We start from the raw sequence: 19,725 nt of genomic DNA on the forward strand, positions 1-19,725 counted from the left end.
TTATTAATTGCTGAGCATAGATAGTGATACTTCAGTGTGGTTTTAGTTTGCATTTACCTTTTTACTGATGAGCTGGAAGACATTTTCATATCATTATTGGTTTTTTGAAATTCTTCTTTAGCTAATTGCCTGTTCAAGTCTTTCTTACCTGGTTTTCTGTTGGATTGCCTGTGTTTAATGTTTAATGATGTGTAAGAGTTCTTTATATATTTTGCTTATTGAGTGTATTCCATGTTCTAAAAATTGCTAATGTCTTCTTCCACTCTGAGTTATCTTTTAGTGCTCTTTATGGTTTCTTTTTGTGAACAAAAGTTCTTAATTTTGGTCAGATTTATCAGTCTTCTGTTTTGGGCTTCACACTTACTTGGTCTTATGTAGGAAATTCTTCCTTGGTCTATTTCTGAATCTGATTTATAATACATAAACAGAATCACACTATCTGTACTTTTTGTCCTGTTTAAACAAATTGTTATTATTGTGAAGATACTCTTTTATGTTTTCTTCTTGATGTCTGATTGTTTTTCTTTATAAACTTTTCCTCTAAGGGACTAAATTTTTACTGTAATACATTCAGGTGTGGTTACCTTTATTTCTCCATATTTTGTTTCTGGTTGTATTTTTAAATCCAAGAATTTATATCTTTTTCTGGTGAGAGGAAATCCTTGGCAGTCATCTCTTTAAACATTACCTTGCTACCATGTTCTCTTTTCTCTCTTGAGCTCCTATTAAACAGATAATAAAACATCTGGATCACCTCTGATGTTTTAAATTCTTCATCTCTTTTTCTATTTATGCTGCCTTTACATAGAATTCCTTACTTTGATACTGCTCTACATAAGATAGATAACCAACAAGGACCTACTGTATAGTGCAGGGAATTCTACTCAGTATTATGTGACAACCTATATAAGAAAAGAATCTAAAAAATAATGAATAGATGTATACATACATCTATGTATACATTTTGCTGAGTCACTTTGCTGTACACCTGAAATTAACACAACATTGTAAATCAACTATACTCCAATAAAATCAAAATGTAAAAAAATGCAGATGAGAGCAAAAAAAAAATTCCTTGCATCAATTTGTATTGATTCACTAATATATTCTTCAATTATGACCTTTTGACTCTTCAACTTATCCACTAAGTTTTTAATTTAAAAAAATAGTATAGTTATTTATAAAATATAGTGCAACAGGATATATGTATCACATAATTAACATAAAATTCTAAGATAATAACATGTAAATACCTAAATTTGCATATGTACGATATTGGCTAGGAAGTATGCCTAAGAATATAATTGCTGGGTCTCGGCTTACTCTCTTTTTTTTTTTTTTTTAGTTCTATTAATTGTCACTTTACTTTGAACACTTTAGGGGAAGATTTACAGCAAAAGGTTTTGTTTTTTTTTTTCAGAGATCACAGTCTGGTTTATTTTTTTTTAACTTTTTTTTATTTGGAGGATAACTGCTTTACAAATATACAACGGGCAAAGGACTGTCTTCAATAAGTACTGTTGAAAAAACTGGACTACTGTGTTACACCTTACTCAGAAATAACTCAATATGGATTAAAGACTTAATACGAGACCTGAGCCATAAAACTTATAGAAAACAGGGAAAGCTCCTTGACATCAGTCTTGTAGTTTTTGGATATGACACCAAAGCCAAGACAACAAAAGCAAAAATAAGTAGGATGACATCAAACTAAAGATTTGTATGGAAAAGGAAGCAATAAGCAAAATGAAAAGGGAGCCTACTGAATGAGAGAAAATATTTGCAAATCATGTATCTAACAAGGAGTTAATATCTAAAATATATATACAAAATCTGTATAACTCAGTAGCAAAAAAAAAGGTACATTTAAGGAAATATAGGGCTTCCCTGGTGGTGGAGGTTAAGAATCTGCCTTGCAGTGTAAGCGACACCAGTTAGATCCATGGTGCAGGAAGATCCCACATGCTTTGACACAGCTGAGCCCATGTGCCACAACTGGTAAGCCTGCACTCTGGAGGCCACGAGCCTGTGTGCTGCAACAGGAGAAGCCACCTCAATGAGAAGCCCTCACACCACAACTAGAGAAAGCTCATGAGCAACAACAAAGAGCCAGCACAGCCAAAAATAAGTATAATGAAAAATAAAAGGAATAAATACATAAATAACAAATAAAGTGAAAATTTTACAACTGAAAAATGGAGATAATAGAGGAAAATTAGTGAACTTGAAGGAAGACCAAAAGAAATTATGCAATATGAATAACAGAAAAAAAGATCAAAAACTTAAAAAGAATGACTCAAGGGGAATTGCTTGGCAATCCAGTAGTTGGTTGGGATTAGGTTCTCTCACTGCTGAGGGCCCAGGTTCAATCCCTGGTTAGGGAACTGCCATTCCACAAGCAGCACAGTGCTACTAGAAAAAAAGGAAAAAGAATGACTCAGGGACATGTGGGATAACAACAGAGTTTTCATAGTTATATGAAGTCCCAAAAGGACCATAGATAATGAAAGAACCGTAAAAATAATGCATTACTTTTAGGGAAACAATGAGTGGAACAACTGGATTTCTCTTCATAAACCATGGACATCGGCAAAAGTGCAACAGTATTTTTTTGGTAAAGAACTGTCAACCCAGAATTCCATAGCCAGCAAAAACCTTTCATGAATGAAAGAAAAATTAAGAAAAGCAATGTTGCAGGCGTACAAGGGAAACTGAAACTCTGGCCTAGCATCCATGTGGAACTAGGAGATAATGAGAGAGTCTGTACCCTGTCTCAAAGGAGTGAGCACCACTGTCTAGGAGACAGCTGTCATATGAGAACACAGACCTAATGCTGCCTGATAATCTGGTCCTTCAAGGAAAGCCAGAAACCCAGATTTCTGTATCAAATCTGATAATGTCAACACTGGTAACTCATTTAAAACTTTAGAGAACTGTTGGGGCAACACCAAACACAAACACGTAAGTAGGATACAGCCTGATTCATTGGGTTATTACTTATATGGAGTTTTCTTTTTCTTTGAACCTCAGAAATTCTACCAAGATACATCTAGTTAAAACTCTTTTCTCCTAAATCCTGCTCAGCGCAAAAAGGAACCATCTGATTACTAAATTTTCTTCAACTCTGGCAATCTGTCTTAACTGTGGTTTTTGCATCATCACCATATTCTCCTTCTAGAACTCATATCTTACATTTATTTTATTTCCTATATAATTTTCTTACACCATGACCCTATCATCTCTTTTTTTTTTCTTTCAGTTACCATTTCTATCCTTTCTCTTCTGAAAATCTTTTTTCAAGAGTTCATTCTAATTTTAGTAATGATTGACTTTTCACTGGGGAATTTGAAGATTTATCTTACTTGAAACTCTCTTCCCTTATTCTCCATACATAGTATATCACAATTTAATTATTCAGTTTGCTTAATAACTATGTAAATTTTTTGTTGCCAGGCCCTGTAGTCACATTTCACTCCTTGTACAACTTTGCTTTTCCATGAAGTTAAACTGTCTTAAGTGGGAACTGGTTAGTTTTCTGTTTATCTGTCAGTAATCTCTTTTCAGACACATGAGGTAGCTGTGGTTTGTGTGTTAACTGAGACATCCCTCCTCTAACCCTCTGTTCTTCTTCCCCAGGTGTGGTGTAACACAGCTGTTATTTTAGAGTTTCCCTTTATTGTCATCCAGTGGATTCCCTTAGGATCATCCCATTGATTCCCTTAACTCCTCCCCTTTGAATTCATTCGGATTCTCTTCTGTATGTGCATACCTTGGATTCTTGTCTATACCTAGTCTATTGGATCTCCTGCCTTCCTTTTTCTTGATTTGTTTTCTTACTATTTTTTTTTAAGATTTATTTTATATTTTGACTGTAGTAGTTCTTTGTTCCTGTGCACAGGCTTTTTCTGGTTGCTGAGAGTGGGGGCTACTCTTCGTTGCGGTGTAGGGACTTCTCATTGCAGTGGCTTCTCTTGTTTTAGAGCACAGGCTCTAGTGGACAGGCTTCAGTAACTGCAGCACGTGGGCTCAGTAGTTGCAGTGCACCGGCTTAGTTGCTCTGGGACATGTGGGATCTTCCCAAACCAGGGATCTAACCTGTGTCCCTTGCATTGCAAGGCAGTTTCTTAACTACTAGACCACCAGAGAAGCACTGTTTTCTTTCTATTCTGAAGCAAAAAGCAACCAAGGAAAGAATGCAAAAGAAGTAAATAGAAAGTATATTTTCTGAATCCCTGCATGAATAAAAATGTTTTCATTTCACCCTCATAATTTGATCGATAATTTGACTAGAAATACCAATTTAGGTTGAAAAAGTGACTTCAACTTTTTGAAGGCATTCCTCCAAGGATTTCTAAAATCTTCTAGTATCTAGTGTTATTGAGAAGTCCAAAACCAATTCAGGTTCTTAATTCTTTTAAGTGGTGTATTTAAACTCTTTGGAAGCTTTTTGCATTTATTATTTATTTGTGATGTTCTAATATTTCATGTTGAGGTATCATGATACTGATTTTTTTTTTCCCCCCCCGTTTGGCTAGACAAACTCACTCATTCTGGAAACTAAAACTCTGTGAAATTTTCTACTATTATTTTGTTGAAGGTTTGTTCCCTATTGTTTTCTCTTTTCCTCTATTTGATAGATCACTTTTCAGGTCCAGTGCTTGCCATCATGTCTGACATATAATACGAACTCATTAAATCTTTTGAATGATTGAACACTCATAATTCAGATCTTAAATTTCTTGTGCTACCTCTACAATTTTTTTTTTAATTGAAGTGCAGTTGATTCACAATGTTGTGTTAGTTTCTGGTAAACAGTGAAGTGACTCAGTTATACATATATATACACATTCTTTTTCATATTCTTGTCATTATGCTTTACTACAGGATATTGAATATAGTTCCCTAGGCTATACCTTGTTGTTTATCTCCTTTATATATAGTAGTTTGTATCTGCTCTTTCCCCCCACCCCCAGTTTCCATCTCTCTTTTTATATTATACTTTCTGTGAGGTTTTATTAAGTTCTCATCTTTGTATTTTTATAAAATAGAAATTCTTCTTTCAGTATTTCTTTTCCTAGCATCACTCTCTTATGGGATTGTCATATAATATTGTTTTTAGAAGCATATGTTTTCTGAGTTTTGGCATTTTTTTCCCCTTTGTTGTCTCTCCTGAGTTCTTATTTTCTGTTTATTTTAAGCTCTGATGTTCAATATTTTCCTGAAATAGCTAGTGACTCAAGGCCTATTTGGGCTTCTCTGGTAGCTCACTTGCCAATGCAAGAGATGCAGGTTTGATCCCTGGGTCAGGAAGATCCCCTGGAAAAGGAAATGCCAACCCACTCCAGTATTCTTTCCTGGAGAATCCTATGGATAAAAGAGCCTGGTGGGCTACAAATAGTCCACAGGGTCGCATAGAGTTGGACACAACTTAGCAACTAAACAACAACATAATTTGATCAGAGGATCATAGGAGGCCTTTAAGTAGAGATTTGGCAAGTATGACCTTTAAGTAGAGATTTGGAAAATGAATAATAGTTATCAAGGCCAAGAGTAAAAGAAAATACCTCTAAACATAAGAAAAAGGACCTAGAAAGGTCTAAATAGAGACTAATAGCTGGGAGCACTTGAAGAACTAAATAGGGCCAGTGTGAATGAAGCTTAGAAACCAAAATGGAACATAGGGTGAGTGAGATTTGGTTGAAAGGCAGGCAGGAGCCAGATCATTCAAAGCTTTGTAAACCATATTCAGGAGTTTGGCTTTTATTGTGAGAACAATGTAACCATCAAAGAATTTTAAGCAGAACAGTGGCAGGATAATGCTATTCTAGTGACATGGATTCAAGATGACAAAATCAGGATTACAAAGCTCAAGTGGGGGGAAGTAGGTAAGAGGCTATTCTAGTAATCCAAGAAAGAGCTATTTCATATTACATATTATATTATATATAAATGGAAGAGTTTAGGATATACATGGGGCAAAATTAGACAGTATTTGCTAAATAATTACATGAGAGGAAGAAGATGGTACTAGAATGATCTTCCCTGTTTTGACTTGAAATTTTCTCTCTGGATCCATAGTGTGGTCTTCAAAACATTTCACTTGCCAACATCTCCATTTTTGTATGAAAATCCTTTCATAATATTGCCTCCCAAATGCTAAGTATGTATTTTTCACCAAATATTTTTTCATATGGTATTCCTAGTCCTCAAAATAATATAAGAGTTAGTTATTTCTATCATATAGACAGACTATTGGGGGGCTCAGAAAGATGAACTAATGTGTCCAAGAAAACAAAGCAGGTAATTAACTGAGTTTGAGTTCAAAATTCATCTTATACCTCTTTTCTTCCAATAGCAATACACTGCCTCCCATTATATTCTTTTCCCTTATCTTTGAACCTACAAATACCCTTCCTGTCAGTTGGTCATCACTACTAAGTGCTTGTGCACTTATTAAGTCCTCTCCTTTTTTTCCTACAGTTCAGAATCACAGAATTCCAAGGCATTGTATTGTCATCAGACCCCAAACATATACCATGTCCAGCTACAAAAAAATCTTCCCTATAGTATATATGAACTCATATATACTCATATAGTATAATGAACTCATGCTAGGTTCATTCAGTACTTGACTTTTCTTAAGGTATTCTTCTGTCTGGACTGGTACCTTCTATTTCCCTATCATTGATTAAAGAGAAACTAAGTCTCTAGTTACTTCATCTAGAATTTTTCAGTGATGGTAGAAGTATCTTATGTTTCTGATTTCCAGTATGGTAGACACTAGACACATTTGGCTGTTGAACACTTGATAAATGGGTAGTGCCATGGAGGAACTGAATTAGAATTTTCAATTTTAATTATATTAAATTTAAATAGACATGTGCCAGTGGCTACTGCAGTGGACAACACAGAACTAAGCAGGGTCTGGCAAGCTTTTTCTTAAAGGGCTAGATAGTAAATATTTTAGATTTGCAGTCAATGTGGTCTCTGTTGCAACCAGAACTCATAAACAGTCATAGATAATACATAAACAAATAAGTGTGACTGTGTTCCAGTTAGAAAAATTATTGCAGGGCTGCAGTCCATAGTTTGCCAGCCCCTGGACATTTCTCCTTAGACGTGTTCATTTAATCCTGACAACAGGACTTCCCTGGTGGTCCAGTGATTAAGCCTAGAGTTCCATCCTTGGGCGGGAATCTAGGATCCCACATACCATGCAGTGTGGCCAAACAGACAACAACTGAATTAAGTAGATATGATCCCACTCCAGTATTCTTGCCTAGGAAGCTCCATGTTCAGAGGAGCCTGGCAGGCTACAGTCTCTGGGGTCACAAGAGTTGGACTTAACTGAGCGACTGAACAGCAACATGGATGTGTGTTCTTTTAATCTCTGGCTGTAATCTTACTCACTCAACCTAAGCTGCTGGCCATTATTCTTGACACTTTTTTGAGTGATAAGGCAACAGTCTCTGATCCAAGCATACAGGGGCAGGAAGAATAGAGAGAGAAGTAGAATGATGAGGCAGTTTTGTTATTTTTGTGGTAACTTTATAGCCTTTAAAAGTTATATTCTGTATGCTTAAACATATCCCTGCAAAAGACTGACCTATGTAACAATCTAAATGTGACTGAATTTTTCTTCTACTACAAAGTGGGAGAGAATTCCCTTTGTAAAACTATGAATCCAAATAAATGACTGTTTACAAAAAAAAATAGGTATGATCATTTCCTTTACAGTTCATGCTGTGGGATGTTCTTATATGAGTGTTTTTGTATGCTGTGAGATTTTGTGTGTGTGTATGTATGATGAGAGTCATCCTGTAACAAGGAAGTTTAAGGCATCTGTGTATTTAGAAACCTCCCCTAAATAATTCTGATATATAGCAAAATTTAGAAACCACAGACTTACTTCCTACCTTTATCTTACTATGTCATCTCTCCTCACTCTTCTTTTCTCATCCAGTTTTTAAAAATTCAGTTTAGTTTCTTTCATTTTAATTGAAGTTTTTATTTCTCCAAACAAGGAAAATGTGAGTGATTGCTTTCATATTTTCTTTCAGTCCTGGAGTCAAGATGTGAGACCAAGAAATTATTTCTGAAGAAGGAAATTTATGAAATAGAGTCAGCCCAGTGGGAGATAATGGACAGACTTACAAGACACAACCTTCAGTGCTCCAGTTTCAGAGATGAATGGGAATGTAATGGCCAGTTTGAGAAACAACATGGCTCTCAGGAGGGACATTTCAGTCAACTGATATTCACCCATGAAGGCATGCCTACTTTTAGTCAACATCCATCCTTTACATTACAGCAAATCATGAATAATAATAAAGAGAAATACTGTGCCACTAAGGAATATAGGAAAACCTTCAGACATGACTCACAGCTTACCACACATCAGATCATCCACACTGTTGAGAAACCCTATGAGTGTAAGGAATGTGGAAAGGCCTTTAGACATCCCTCAAGACTCAGTCATCATCAGAAAATTCATTCTGGCAAGAAACCGTTTGAATGTAAGGAATGTGGAAAAACCTTTATTTGTGGCTCAGACCTTACCCGACATCACAGAATTCACACTGGTGAGAAACCCTATGAATGTAAAGAATGTGGGAAGGCCTTCAGCAGTGGCTCCAACTTTGCTCGACATCAGAGAATTCACACTGGTGAGAAGCCCTATGAATGTAAAGAATGTGGGAAGGCCTTCAGTAGTGGCTCAAACTTTACTCAACATCAGAGAATTCATACAGGGGAGAAACCCTATGAGTGTAAGATATGTGGGAATGCCTTTAGTCAAAGCTCGCAACTTATTAAACATCAGAGAATCCACACGGGTGAGAAACCCTACGAATGTAAGGAATGTGAAAAAGCTTTTCGTTCTGGCTCAGACCTTACTCGACATCAGAGAATTCATACTGGTGAGAAGCCCTATGAATGTAAGATATGTGGGAAAGCCTATTCTCAGAGTTCACAACTTACTAGTCATCATAGAATTCATACTAGTGAGAAGGCCTATGAATATAGGGAATGTGCAAAGACCTTTAATTATGACTCACAACTGGTTCAACATCAAAATTTGTACTGGTGATACAACACAGAATATACAAAATGTGTGCGAAGGCTTCTGTTTACAGCTCAAAACCATTTAACATCAACTACTCAACAAAAGAGAATTTATCTTAATATTAATCCCTCTAAATAGAATAAGATAGAAACATCTTATTTGTTGACTACAGCTTGTTCAGCCCAAGAAAAATCATGTAGGAGAAATACCCTATGAGTAGAATACCTTTTGGAAGCCCTTTTAATAAAATCTACTTCTCAGTCTAGTAAATATTCAAAATGACAAGAGCACTTTGTGCATCTTTCTAACCTTATCTTAAACATCAGAGAATACATACAGAAATGTAATCCTGTAATTTTCATATTCCCCCCATTTTTCCTATAGTTGTTATATTCTCAATCTTTTAATCCATTAAAAGTTACATGACTGAAAGTCCATCTGTTTACAGCATAGTTGGTAAAATACCTTTTATTTTTAAGGTACTTTTAATACCCAAGAGAAATAACCTCTTTATTTTTGAAGATGGCTTACTCTTTTTACAAAACTTAGACTTTTCTTGTAAAACATTCATGAATGACTTACCACCCAGTAAATGGAGATCCTTTACTATCCTTTCGCTGTTTCTATTGATAGACATTGTCATTTCCTCCAGTTTTTGCCATTAATACACAGTGCCCTGGTGAGCATTCTCCCTAGGCATATTTTTGTATCATATCTTATTTTAATTGCTGAAATAATACATCTATATTTTCCCTATAATAGATTAAAACATTACAAATAAGACCTTTGACCACTATCCTTGTTCCTGTATCGCTTCCTAGAGGATAGTCTTTATTTGTTTAGTATTTATTCTTCCTGAGCATTTTCCTATGTTTCTATACATACATTTCTTGGTAGAAATGATAAAAATGGGGATAATTATAATATCTACCTCAGAATTCTGTGTGAGGATCAAATAAAGACACACAAAGTGCTTAGAATTGTGCCCATCCTATAATACAGACTTAATTGTATTCATCATTATCACTTTATTAGTATTATATGTGGAAAAGCAACTGTTTCTACAGACCATACTCAACATCAGACAGGATATACAATTGAAGACCCATTGAGGGTAATGAATTAAGAAATTTTCTATCATTTACTTCCTGTGGAACATGAATTAATCCTGCGTGTTGGTGCAGAAAGTAATATGTGTAATGAGTAGGAAAAGCTGTGTATTCAGACTGGTATCCTTTCTACTACATTATAAAATACCTAATGTAAAGATAGACAATAATATAGACAAACATTGCTGACACTAGTGAAAAAGTATGAAAAGACAAACAGCACTACGTTTGAAAATAGATATGCATACATATAAAGAGAAGCTTTACAATTACCAATTTTAAATGTTATACTGAATACAGTGCTTCCAATACATTTGAAAACCTAAACAAAATTTTTTACAAAAGTAAAAATTACCAGTATTGACACAGAAAATTAGAACTCTTGGGAATCTCTTATAAAAAGATAAAAGGGGAAATTTAGCGTGAGTTACGGTAGCTTCCCTGGTGGCTCAGTGGTGAAGAATCTGCGTCTAGTGCAGGAGACAAAGGTTCAGCCCCTGGGTTGAGAAGATCCCTTGGAGAAGGAAAAGGCAACCCACTCTGGTATCCTGGCCTGGGAAATCCATGGACAGAGGAGTCTGGCAGGCTACAGTCTGTGGTGTCACAAAGAGTTGGACACGACTGAGCAACTAAACAACAACAGCATAGTAGCCATTACTAATGAATCATCAAACCTAGTTTCTTTCCAGGCGCAACTTTTTGTAAAAAATTGGGGTATAAATGACATCAATATTACATTAGTTTCAGGTGCACAACATAGTGTTCTGATATTTGTATATACTGGGAAAAGTGTGTTAGTTGCTCAGACATGTCCTACTCTTTGCAATTCCATGGGCTATAGGCCTCCAGGCTCCTCTATCCATATGATTCCCCAGGCAAGAATACTGGAATGACCAACTATTCCCTTTTCTAGGAGATCTTCCCAACCCAGAGATCAAACCTTCATCTCACATGTTGCAGGCGGATTCTTTACTGTCTGAGCCACCAGGGAAGCCTATATATTGGAAAATGACCACCATAATAAGTTTAGTTAATATTGATCACCATCCATACTTATACAGAATGTTTTTTCTTGAGAAGAGGCAAAACTTGAGCAAGGAACTATTTGTTACATAGAAGTAGACATAACATACTTTAATATAATCCTAATGTTAGGAATGGATTAGGAGGACACAAACAAGGAAGCTATTTTATCAGGGTGAACCGTGAATATGTATCCAAGCATACTAAGAAAAAATAAACTTTCGTTGTTCAGTCTAGGTCGTATCCGACTGTGACCCCATGGACTATAGCCCACCAGGCTCCTCTGTCCATGGGATTTCCCAGCCAAGAATACTGGAGTGGATTGCCATTTGCTTCTCCAGGGGTCTTCCTGACCAAGGGATTGAACCTGTGTCTCTTGCATTGGCAGGCTGATTCTTTACCACTGGTATCTATTAAATGAATAACAGGAATGAACTTGGGTTGGGACAGTAACTGAAGAGGCTGTGCAGTGTCCAGTTCTAGCTAAAAAGTGCTGTAAGAAAATGCAGCCCTTGTTTTGCCAACTCTTCTGACTTTGGGGGACAATCCAGAAATATACCTTTTTTTTTTTCCTGTGTGTGATAGCCCTTGATTTTTTAAATGGCAGCTGAGGGGTTTTTTGCTTTTGTTTTTTAAAACATGGTGTGGACCAAAGAAGATACATTGACTCTCCAAGTAGCAAGTGACTTATAGGTTACTTTTGTTCTGGACACTAGAACAGTGACTGCAAAAGGCTCAGGAGAGGAGTTTTTTATAGTGCAAATCTCAGCCCCAAGGAAATTTAGTGGAGGGAGGGCAAGGGAATAGTAAAATACAAGATAATTTACCCATCATTTCTTAGATGTGGAAAATATTTCAAGAAATAAAGCTGATAAGCTCCAGATGTAAAGATAGGACTTGATTCAGTCCCATATTTTCCACATGCAGTTTTTTTTATTCTCGGCATCATGTCAGTTAGAAAATAGGATATATTTTATACAGTGTAATCCTATTCTATATAATCTGTATATACACACACACACACAATTAAAAATAGAGTTAACCTATTCAGAAGAAAAATAGCCAGGTCATCACTATTTTGCACTAGCTTAGCAAATATGTCTCTAGAATTTTGTATTGTGTTTTAGACCAAGAGTCAGCAAACTATGTAAAGAGCCAGAAAGTAAATATTTTACCCTTTGTAGGTCATAATGTTTCTGTTGCAACTACTCACCTCTGCCACTATAGTGTGGAAGCCTATTAAATTTTCTTAAGGAATTCTGAAGTTTAAAAAAAGTGTCCCATAATTTAGCTTTGTTTAGGGTTAGGTTGAAGGCTTTCCCAGTGGCTCAGCGGTAAAGAATCTGCCTGCAATGCAGGAGACAGTAGACATGGGATCAATCCTTGGGTCAGGAAGATCCCCTGGAGGAGGAAATGGCAACCCACTCCAGTATTCTTGCCTGGAAAATCCCATGGACAGAGGAGGCTGGAGGGCAAGAGTTCAAAAGATTCCAAAGAGTTGGCCACAACACCCACCCCAAGGTTAGGTTGCTGCTAAGTCACTTAAGTCGTGTCTGACTGTGTGACCCCATAGACGCCAGCCCACCAGGCTCCACCATCCCTGGGATTCTCCAGGCAAGAAAACTGGAGTGGGTTGCCATTTCCTTCTCCAATGCATGAAAGTAAAAAGTGAAAGTGAAGTCGCTCAATCGTGTCCGACTCGGTGACCCCATGGACTGTGGACTACCAGGCTCCTCCGCCCATGGGATTTTCCAGGCAAGAGTACTGGAGTGGGGTGCCATTGCCTTCTCCGAAGGTTAGGTTAGTGTTTTGTGATGAGTCTTTCCTGTGCTTCAATTTTCACGCTCAACAAGCAGCTTCCTACATTTGGATGGTACCATTCTGTGGAAGGAAAATCCATATGTCCAAAGTTACTACAGGTCTGTCCTTTCATGCCCCACTCTCCTTTTTTCTTAGGTCCCACGTTAGCAGACAAAACATTGAGCTACTTTATTTTTACCAGGCATGAAGAAGTAAAATATTTCATAATCAATTTGAGATAAGTTAGAGTGAGCAACATACATGCAGATGGGAGAATTAGTAAAGATGAGGCTATTTTGTTCTAATGTTTTGTATTATGCTAAAATGAGAGCTGGAGCTTGCTTCTTGGTAGCTCAGTGATAAAGAATCTGCCTGCCAAGCAGGAGACTCAGGTTCGATCCCTGGGTTGGGAACATTACCTGAAGAAGGAAATGGCAATCCTCACCAGTATTCCTGCCTGGGAAATCCCATGGACAGAGGAGCCTGGGGCTACAATCCAAAAGTTAGCCAAGAGTCTGACACAACTGAGTGATTAAACAACAACAAAAGATTAAAAGTAAGTGAAATTTTATACTCTTTAGTGTGCATATTTTAAGTCATTTATTGAGTTCTTCTATTAGTAAAATTACAGAAGTAACGCATTTGCACCAAAACCAATGAAACAGTGCCAAAAAAAACACACCAAACCTAATATCTCTGCTGCTCTCCATTCCTCACTCCCTCCTGTGTCTATTTCCTTCTGAGTAATGTCTGCACCTCATGTATCTCCCCCATATATTTCTTCATGCTTAAACATTAACACAAATTATTTTAGTCTATTTTTTGCCCAAAAAGTGGATGATACTTTATACATTTCTCTGTAATTTTCTTTTTTTACATTCAGCTGTACATTTTGGATTTTCTTTTGAGTCAGTAAATGATGACTGAACTTAGTTGTTTTAATGGTTGGAGTATATTCCACACTCTGCTTGTACTGATACCTATTCAACTACAGTATTTCCCCAGTTGTAATATTTCAGATTGTCTCTTCTTTTCCATTTAAAATTAGTGCTGCAATAAACAGTCACATGTTATATTCTTGTCTATTTATTTTATTTCTATAAAGTAGGTTTCCCAAAATATTTCCAAATATGTTTCTTGGAAAAGTATTACTTATAGAAAATTTCAGAGGGCAAGAGGATAAAGGAAAAAAGTTTTTCATATATGTTTTATGTAGGTATGTACACACACAGTGGACATGAGTTTGAACAAACTCTGGGAGGCAATGAAGGACAGGGAAGCCTGGCATGCTGCAGTCTCCATGGGGTCGCAAAGAGTCAGACACGACTTAGCGACTAAACACACACACACACAGATTTAATTGACCCATCTGGATTGATTATACGGTATGACATAGTATGTCACCTTTGTTTATATGCAGAAATGAAACCAGTTATACCAGAAACAATTATTAAACTATTCATCTTCTGAATTAAAATGCTATCTATCATATGTTAAATGTTCATAATCTCAGATCTGTTTACCAGCAACCTTTGATTTATACTTTTCAGTAACATTATTTGTAAATAAAAATACATATAAACACATAGTTTTTATTTGAAAATACAAATATTTCTTCATTAGAATTTAGAAATTTTTAAAATCCAGTAAAAACATCACTGGGATTATTAAGTTTAAATACAGAGTATGCCTGAGAATTCCCTGGTGGTCTAGTCACTAACTCTGTGCTCCCAATGCATAAGACCTGGGTTCAATCCCTGGTCAGGGAATTAGATGCCACATACTGCAACTAAAGGGCCCCTGTGCTACAACTAAGACGTGGTGCAGCCAAATAAATATAAATACAGATATCCCAAATGAGCGCACAACTGACACTGAATGGATATTCCTTGATATATGTATGTCTTGAAATTTCTTTGACAGCTGTTCATCCTCTAATATTTTTATAATGTACATAAAATATATATTCCTTAAAATATGCTAGTAATATCTGAAAGTCTGACATTTAAATTTTTTTTTTTATTTTTATTTATTTTTGGCTGTTCTGGGTTTTTGCTGTTGCACGTGGGCTTTCTCTAGTTGCAGCAAGCAGGGGCTACTCTCTAGTCGTGGTGCTAGGATTTCTCACTGTGGTGACTTCACTTATTGAGAACATGTTCTAGAGTGCAGGTTTAATAGTTGTGGTGCACTTAATTGCTCTGAGGCATGTGGAATCTTTCCAGATCAGGGATTGAACCTGGCTCCCCTGCATTGGCAGGCAGATTCTTAACCACTGGACCACCAGGGAAGTCCACATCTTGACATATTTTATTCAGGTATTGATTATAAAGTGTTAGATTCTTTTGACCTTCTATAATGTGCAGATAAAGTATATAGCCATCTCACACTATTACACCTTTTTATTATTTTATGATGTAGACCTGATCATGGTGGATTTTGAGCAGGACTTTTTAACCAGATTTTCCCATTATTACAGATTGAAGAGTTGGATTTTGAGGATTATTTCTGCTTCCTGTTTTCATCCCAGTGCTTGTGTGTTATAAAAGAAAGATTTATTACCTTGGTGAAATGTGTTAAAGCACATAAATTGCCTCCCTTTATTTGACTCTGAATTTCTCATATTTCCTGGGGCAGGCTGTGATTCCCTATGCAGAGAGAGAATTCCCGCAGACCCATTCCTTTGCTGGTATATGTCCCAGTATCTAGGGTTTGAATGAAGTATTAGAATGTGGATTTTAACTCCTAATTCAGGCTGCCACTTTCAAATAAAGCCTTACCAACAAAAATGCTGTATTATTCAGTCTGTCCAGAAATCAGGAGGAGAAAGTTATAGTCAATTCTCACCCACAAAAAATTTTTCCATAGCCATCTTTGTTTTATTTCTATAATGTTAATGGAAACATACCATTTACAGTAAATATGTTCTACATTTTATTAACTGGAATAGATAAGGAATTCATTCAGATGACATTGAGTTGCTCATGGAAAATCTTAGAATGCTGAAGAACAGAAATACAGAGCCAGAAATAATGTTCCAAATGATAACACAGAACTTGTGTAGTGAGGTCGCCACTGGTGCTGCTGTATACAGACTCCTCAGCGTACACTACTGACACCATGGATGCTGGGCTCTGGGTGTTCCTGCTACTGCCACCTGGGTACCACAGGTTACCCATCACCCAGAGAGAATTTTCACAGCCCTTGTTCCTCTGTACCAAGAGCTTGCTGTTTTGAGGGGGATGTGTTTAAATGTCGAATCCTAGGTTCCTTCCCTGTGCATTAGCTACTGTGGAGGCTGAAACACATTTTCAGTTTGTGAGAATCAGCCCCTACTTCTTAAAGATGGATGTTTCCCATCAGAGCAAGTGTGCACAGGAACTGGGCAGCCAAACAAGTAGCCAGTGTTTACAAGATGGCATCCTGTTAATCATGCATAATTCTTCCCACAGCTGAAAATGAAAACTTCACTTAATATAGCCATTCCCCATTCAACTGAAAATGTGCTGGGTAAAGTCTCTACCTCCTATATATCTGTCAGGATCTCTTTGTAGACATTCTGTAAATTTTGTGGAAGTTGTAACAACTTACATAGAGGAAAAAGAGTAGAGAAATGTAATCATAATATATTGTTTTTCGGTCGCTAAGTCTTGTCGAACTGTTTTGCAACTCCTCCATGCACTGTAGCCCATGTAGCTCCTCTGTCCATGGAATTTCCCAGGGAAAAATACTGGAGTAGGTAACCATTTCCTTCTCCAGGGGATCTCCCTGACCCATGGATCTAACCCAAGTCTCCTGCATTGGCAGGTGGATTCTTTACTGCTGAGCCACCACAATTATGTGCTGTGCTTAGTTGCTCAGTCATGTCTGACTCTTTGTGACCCCATGGACTGTAGCCCACAGGCTCCTCTGTCCGTGGGGCTTCTCCAGGCAAGAATACTGGGGTGGGTTGCCATGCTCTCCTCAAGGGCTCTTCCCAACCCAGGGATCAAGCCCAGGTTTCCCGTGTTGCAGGTAAGATTCTTTACCAGCTGAGCTACCAGGGAAGCCCTCCCCACAGTTATAATAGATAGCTATATATAAATTAGATAGATGCTCCAGTCTTCTCTGTAAATGATAGTTGTGATATATCCGCCTTTTAAAAATGTATTTATTTATTTATTTATTTATTTGGCTGCGCCAGGTCTTAGGATCTTCGATCTTTGCTGCAGCATGCAGGATCTTTTGTTGTGGCAGGTGAACTCTTAGTTGTGGCATGTAGGATCTAGTTCCCTGACCAACGATGGCACCCAGTCCCCCTGCATTGGGAATGAGGAGTCTTAGCCACGGGACCACCAGGGAAATTCCCACACCCAAACCTTTCATAAAGGATCTGAATCCTTATTGATTATTATAGTCTTCTATTAACTTTTACTACTGGAAACAATAGGAGTTGACCCAGGGGAATCTTTGGGTTCTATCCATGTTCCATTTGGAAATTTCAAATCTGTCTTTCCCTTCAGAGCCAGGATCAACCAGCCTGGCAAACACCAACCTACACCCTTCTTCCTTTCCCACCCCTGCCTTTGGTCTGTTGTCCAGGGTCATGAGGAGCTCTAAATAGCCAAGTTATAGTCTTACTTTGGGCTTCCTTGGCGGCTCTGTAGTAAAGAATCTGCTTGCCAGTGCAGGAGACATAGGTCTGAACCCTGGGTTGAAAAGATCCCCTGGAGAAGGAAATAGCAACCCAATCCAGTATTCTTGCCAGGAAATCCCATGGACAGAAGACTCTGGCAGGCTACAGTCCATGGGGTTGCAAAAGAGTCAGACACAACTTAGTGATTAAACGATAGCTCAAGTTCCACTTTGCATTGTATTGGAATCACTGTTGTGTCCACTGGTGAAAGTATTTCCTCATGTATTCTCTACATTATCCTTAGACAATGTTTTTGATATTAGGTTTGACTTTCAGAATATGCTGAGATTTGATTATAATTTATGGTCTGGATATTAGAGGAGGGGAGCATGTGAAAAAATAACACTCTTGCAAGATAACTACATCAAACAGGTACCTCTAATAATGCATCTTGTCTTAAAGTTTAGGTTGTCTGCTAGTAGTATAGTTACATGAACTTTCATGTTTATTGTTTGCATGATACAATTTAAATTTTTTGTGCCCTTAAGTTATAGATGTGTTTATAAACACAATATAGTTGCATTTTTTAAATTCAATGTCACTTTGTCTTTTTTTAATGTATTTATTTTTATTGGAAGGATAATTGCTTTACAGAATTTTACTGTTTTCCATCAAACATCAAAGTGATCTTTGTCTTTTAAATAGAGTATTAGATCCAGTTTATTCAGTATAATTACTGATATATTTATCTTTAAATCTGCCATCTTAACTTTGTTCTTTCCTGTTTATCTTGCTGATTCTATATTCTTTTTTTCTCTTTGTTTTCTTCATTATTTTAAAAATTACCAGTTTTTTATCTCTATTATTGGAAATTTTATGTACTATTTCTGTACTTTAAGGGCTACTTAAGAAAATAACATGAATACTTCAACCTGTCAGAGTCTAAAACTATTCATATCTTTATTCATTCATGTGACAACAGACCATACATAGAGTACTTTAGCTACATTTATCTACCCATATCCCAATGTAGATTATTGCTATCTTGCATTTTATTATCTTTTTTTAACCTTCTAGACATTAACAGTTTTTTCTAGTCAATGTTCATCTACATTGGCCCCTGTAATTCCTAAATTGCTTTTCATTCATTCTTGTTTCTCAGTAGTACCATCTGGGATCATTTCCCCTATATCTCATTATTATTTTATTTCAGCCATCATTCCACTCTCCTAACTTTCACTGCTGCTGTGAAAAGTCAGCTGTTAGTCTATTGGCTAATATGAATGTAATTTATCTTTTTGTTTGCTTTTTTTAAAAAAGATTTTCTCATTGTCTTTGATTTTATACAGTTTTTCCATAATAGATCTAGATTAGACGATTTGAGTTGGTGGATTAAAGACTGTCATCATCTTTGGAAACTGTTCATTCACTGTTTCTTCTAATTTTGAAATTTAATTGCAATTCCAGTTCTATCTGTTCTTGTTGTTCAGTCCCTCAGTCATGTCCAACTCTTTGGGACCCCATGGACTACAGCACTCCAGGTTCCCCGTCCTTCTGTCTCCCGAAATTTGCTCAAGTTCGTGTCAATTGACTCTGTGATGTTATCTAACCATCTCATACTCTGTCACCCCCTTCTCCTTTTGCCCTCAGTCTTTCCCAGAATCAGAGTCCTTCCCAATAAGTCAGTTGCTGTTCACATCAGGTAGCCAAAGTATTGGAGCTTCAGCATCAGTCCTTCCAGGGAATATTCAGGGTTGATTTCCTTTAGGATTGACTGGTTTGATCTCCTTGCAGTCCAAGAGACTCTCAAGAGTCTTCTCCAGGACCACAGTTCGAAAGCATCAGCCTTCTTTATGGTCCAGCTCTCACAACTGTACATGACTACTGGAAAAACCACAGCTTTGACTATAAGGACCTTTGGCAGCAAAGTAATGTTTCTGCTTTTTAATACACTGTCTGGGTTTGTCATAGCTTTCCTTCCAAGGAGCAAGTGTCTTTTAATTTCATGGCCACAGTCACTGTCCACAGTGATTATGGAGCTCAAGAAAGGAAAATCTGTCACAGCTTCTACTTTTTCCCATTCTATTTGTATGAAGTGATAGGACCGGATGCCATGA

At 36.9% G+C, this 19,725-nt stretch overlaps 1 protein-coding gene across 18 annotated transcripts in view; it reads left to right on the forward strand.

Annotated features, from left to right (window-relative positions):
* Window positions 1-19,725, forward strand: part of LOC138418744 (zinc finger protein 14 homolog) — an 87,188-nt gene that overhangs the window by 18,351 nt on the left and 49,112 nt on the right. For 9 of the 18 annotated variants that reach the window (XM_069550520.1, XM_069550500.1, XM_069550503.1 and 6 more), the window contains one exon: window positions 8,061-8,918. In XM_069550520.1, coding sequence (XP_069406621.1) covers window positions 8,061-8,918 — 858 coding nt within the window. Of the gene's footprint in view, window positions 1-8,060; window positions 10,042-19,725 lie in introns of those variants that run through there. The other 9 variants (XM_069550512.1, XM_069550511.1, XM_069550514.1 and 6 more) reach the window with 2 other exon arrangements.

The sequence above is a fragment of the Ovis canadensis genome, chromosome 14 (assembly GCF_042477335.2).
Source record: "Ovis canadensis isolate MfBH-ARS-UI-01 breed Bighorn chromosome 14, ARS-UI_OviCan_v2, whole genome shotgun sequence".
NCBI classification, from domain to species: Eukaryota; Metazoa; Chordata; class Mammalia; order Artiodactyla; family Bovidae; genus Ovis; species Ovis canadensis.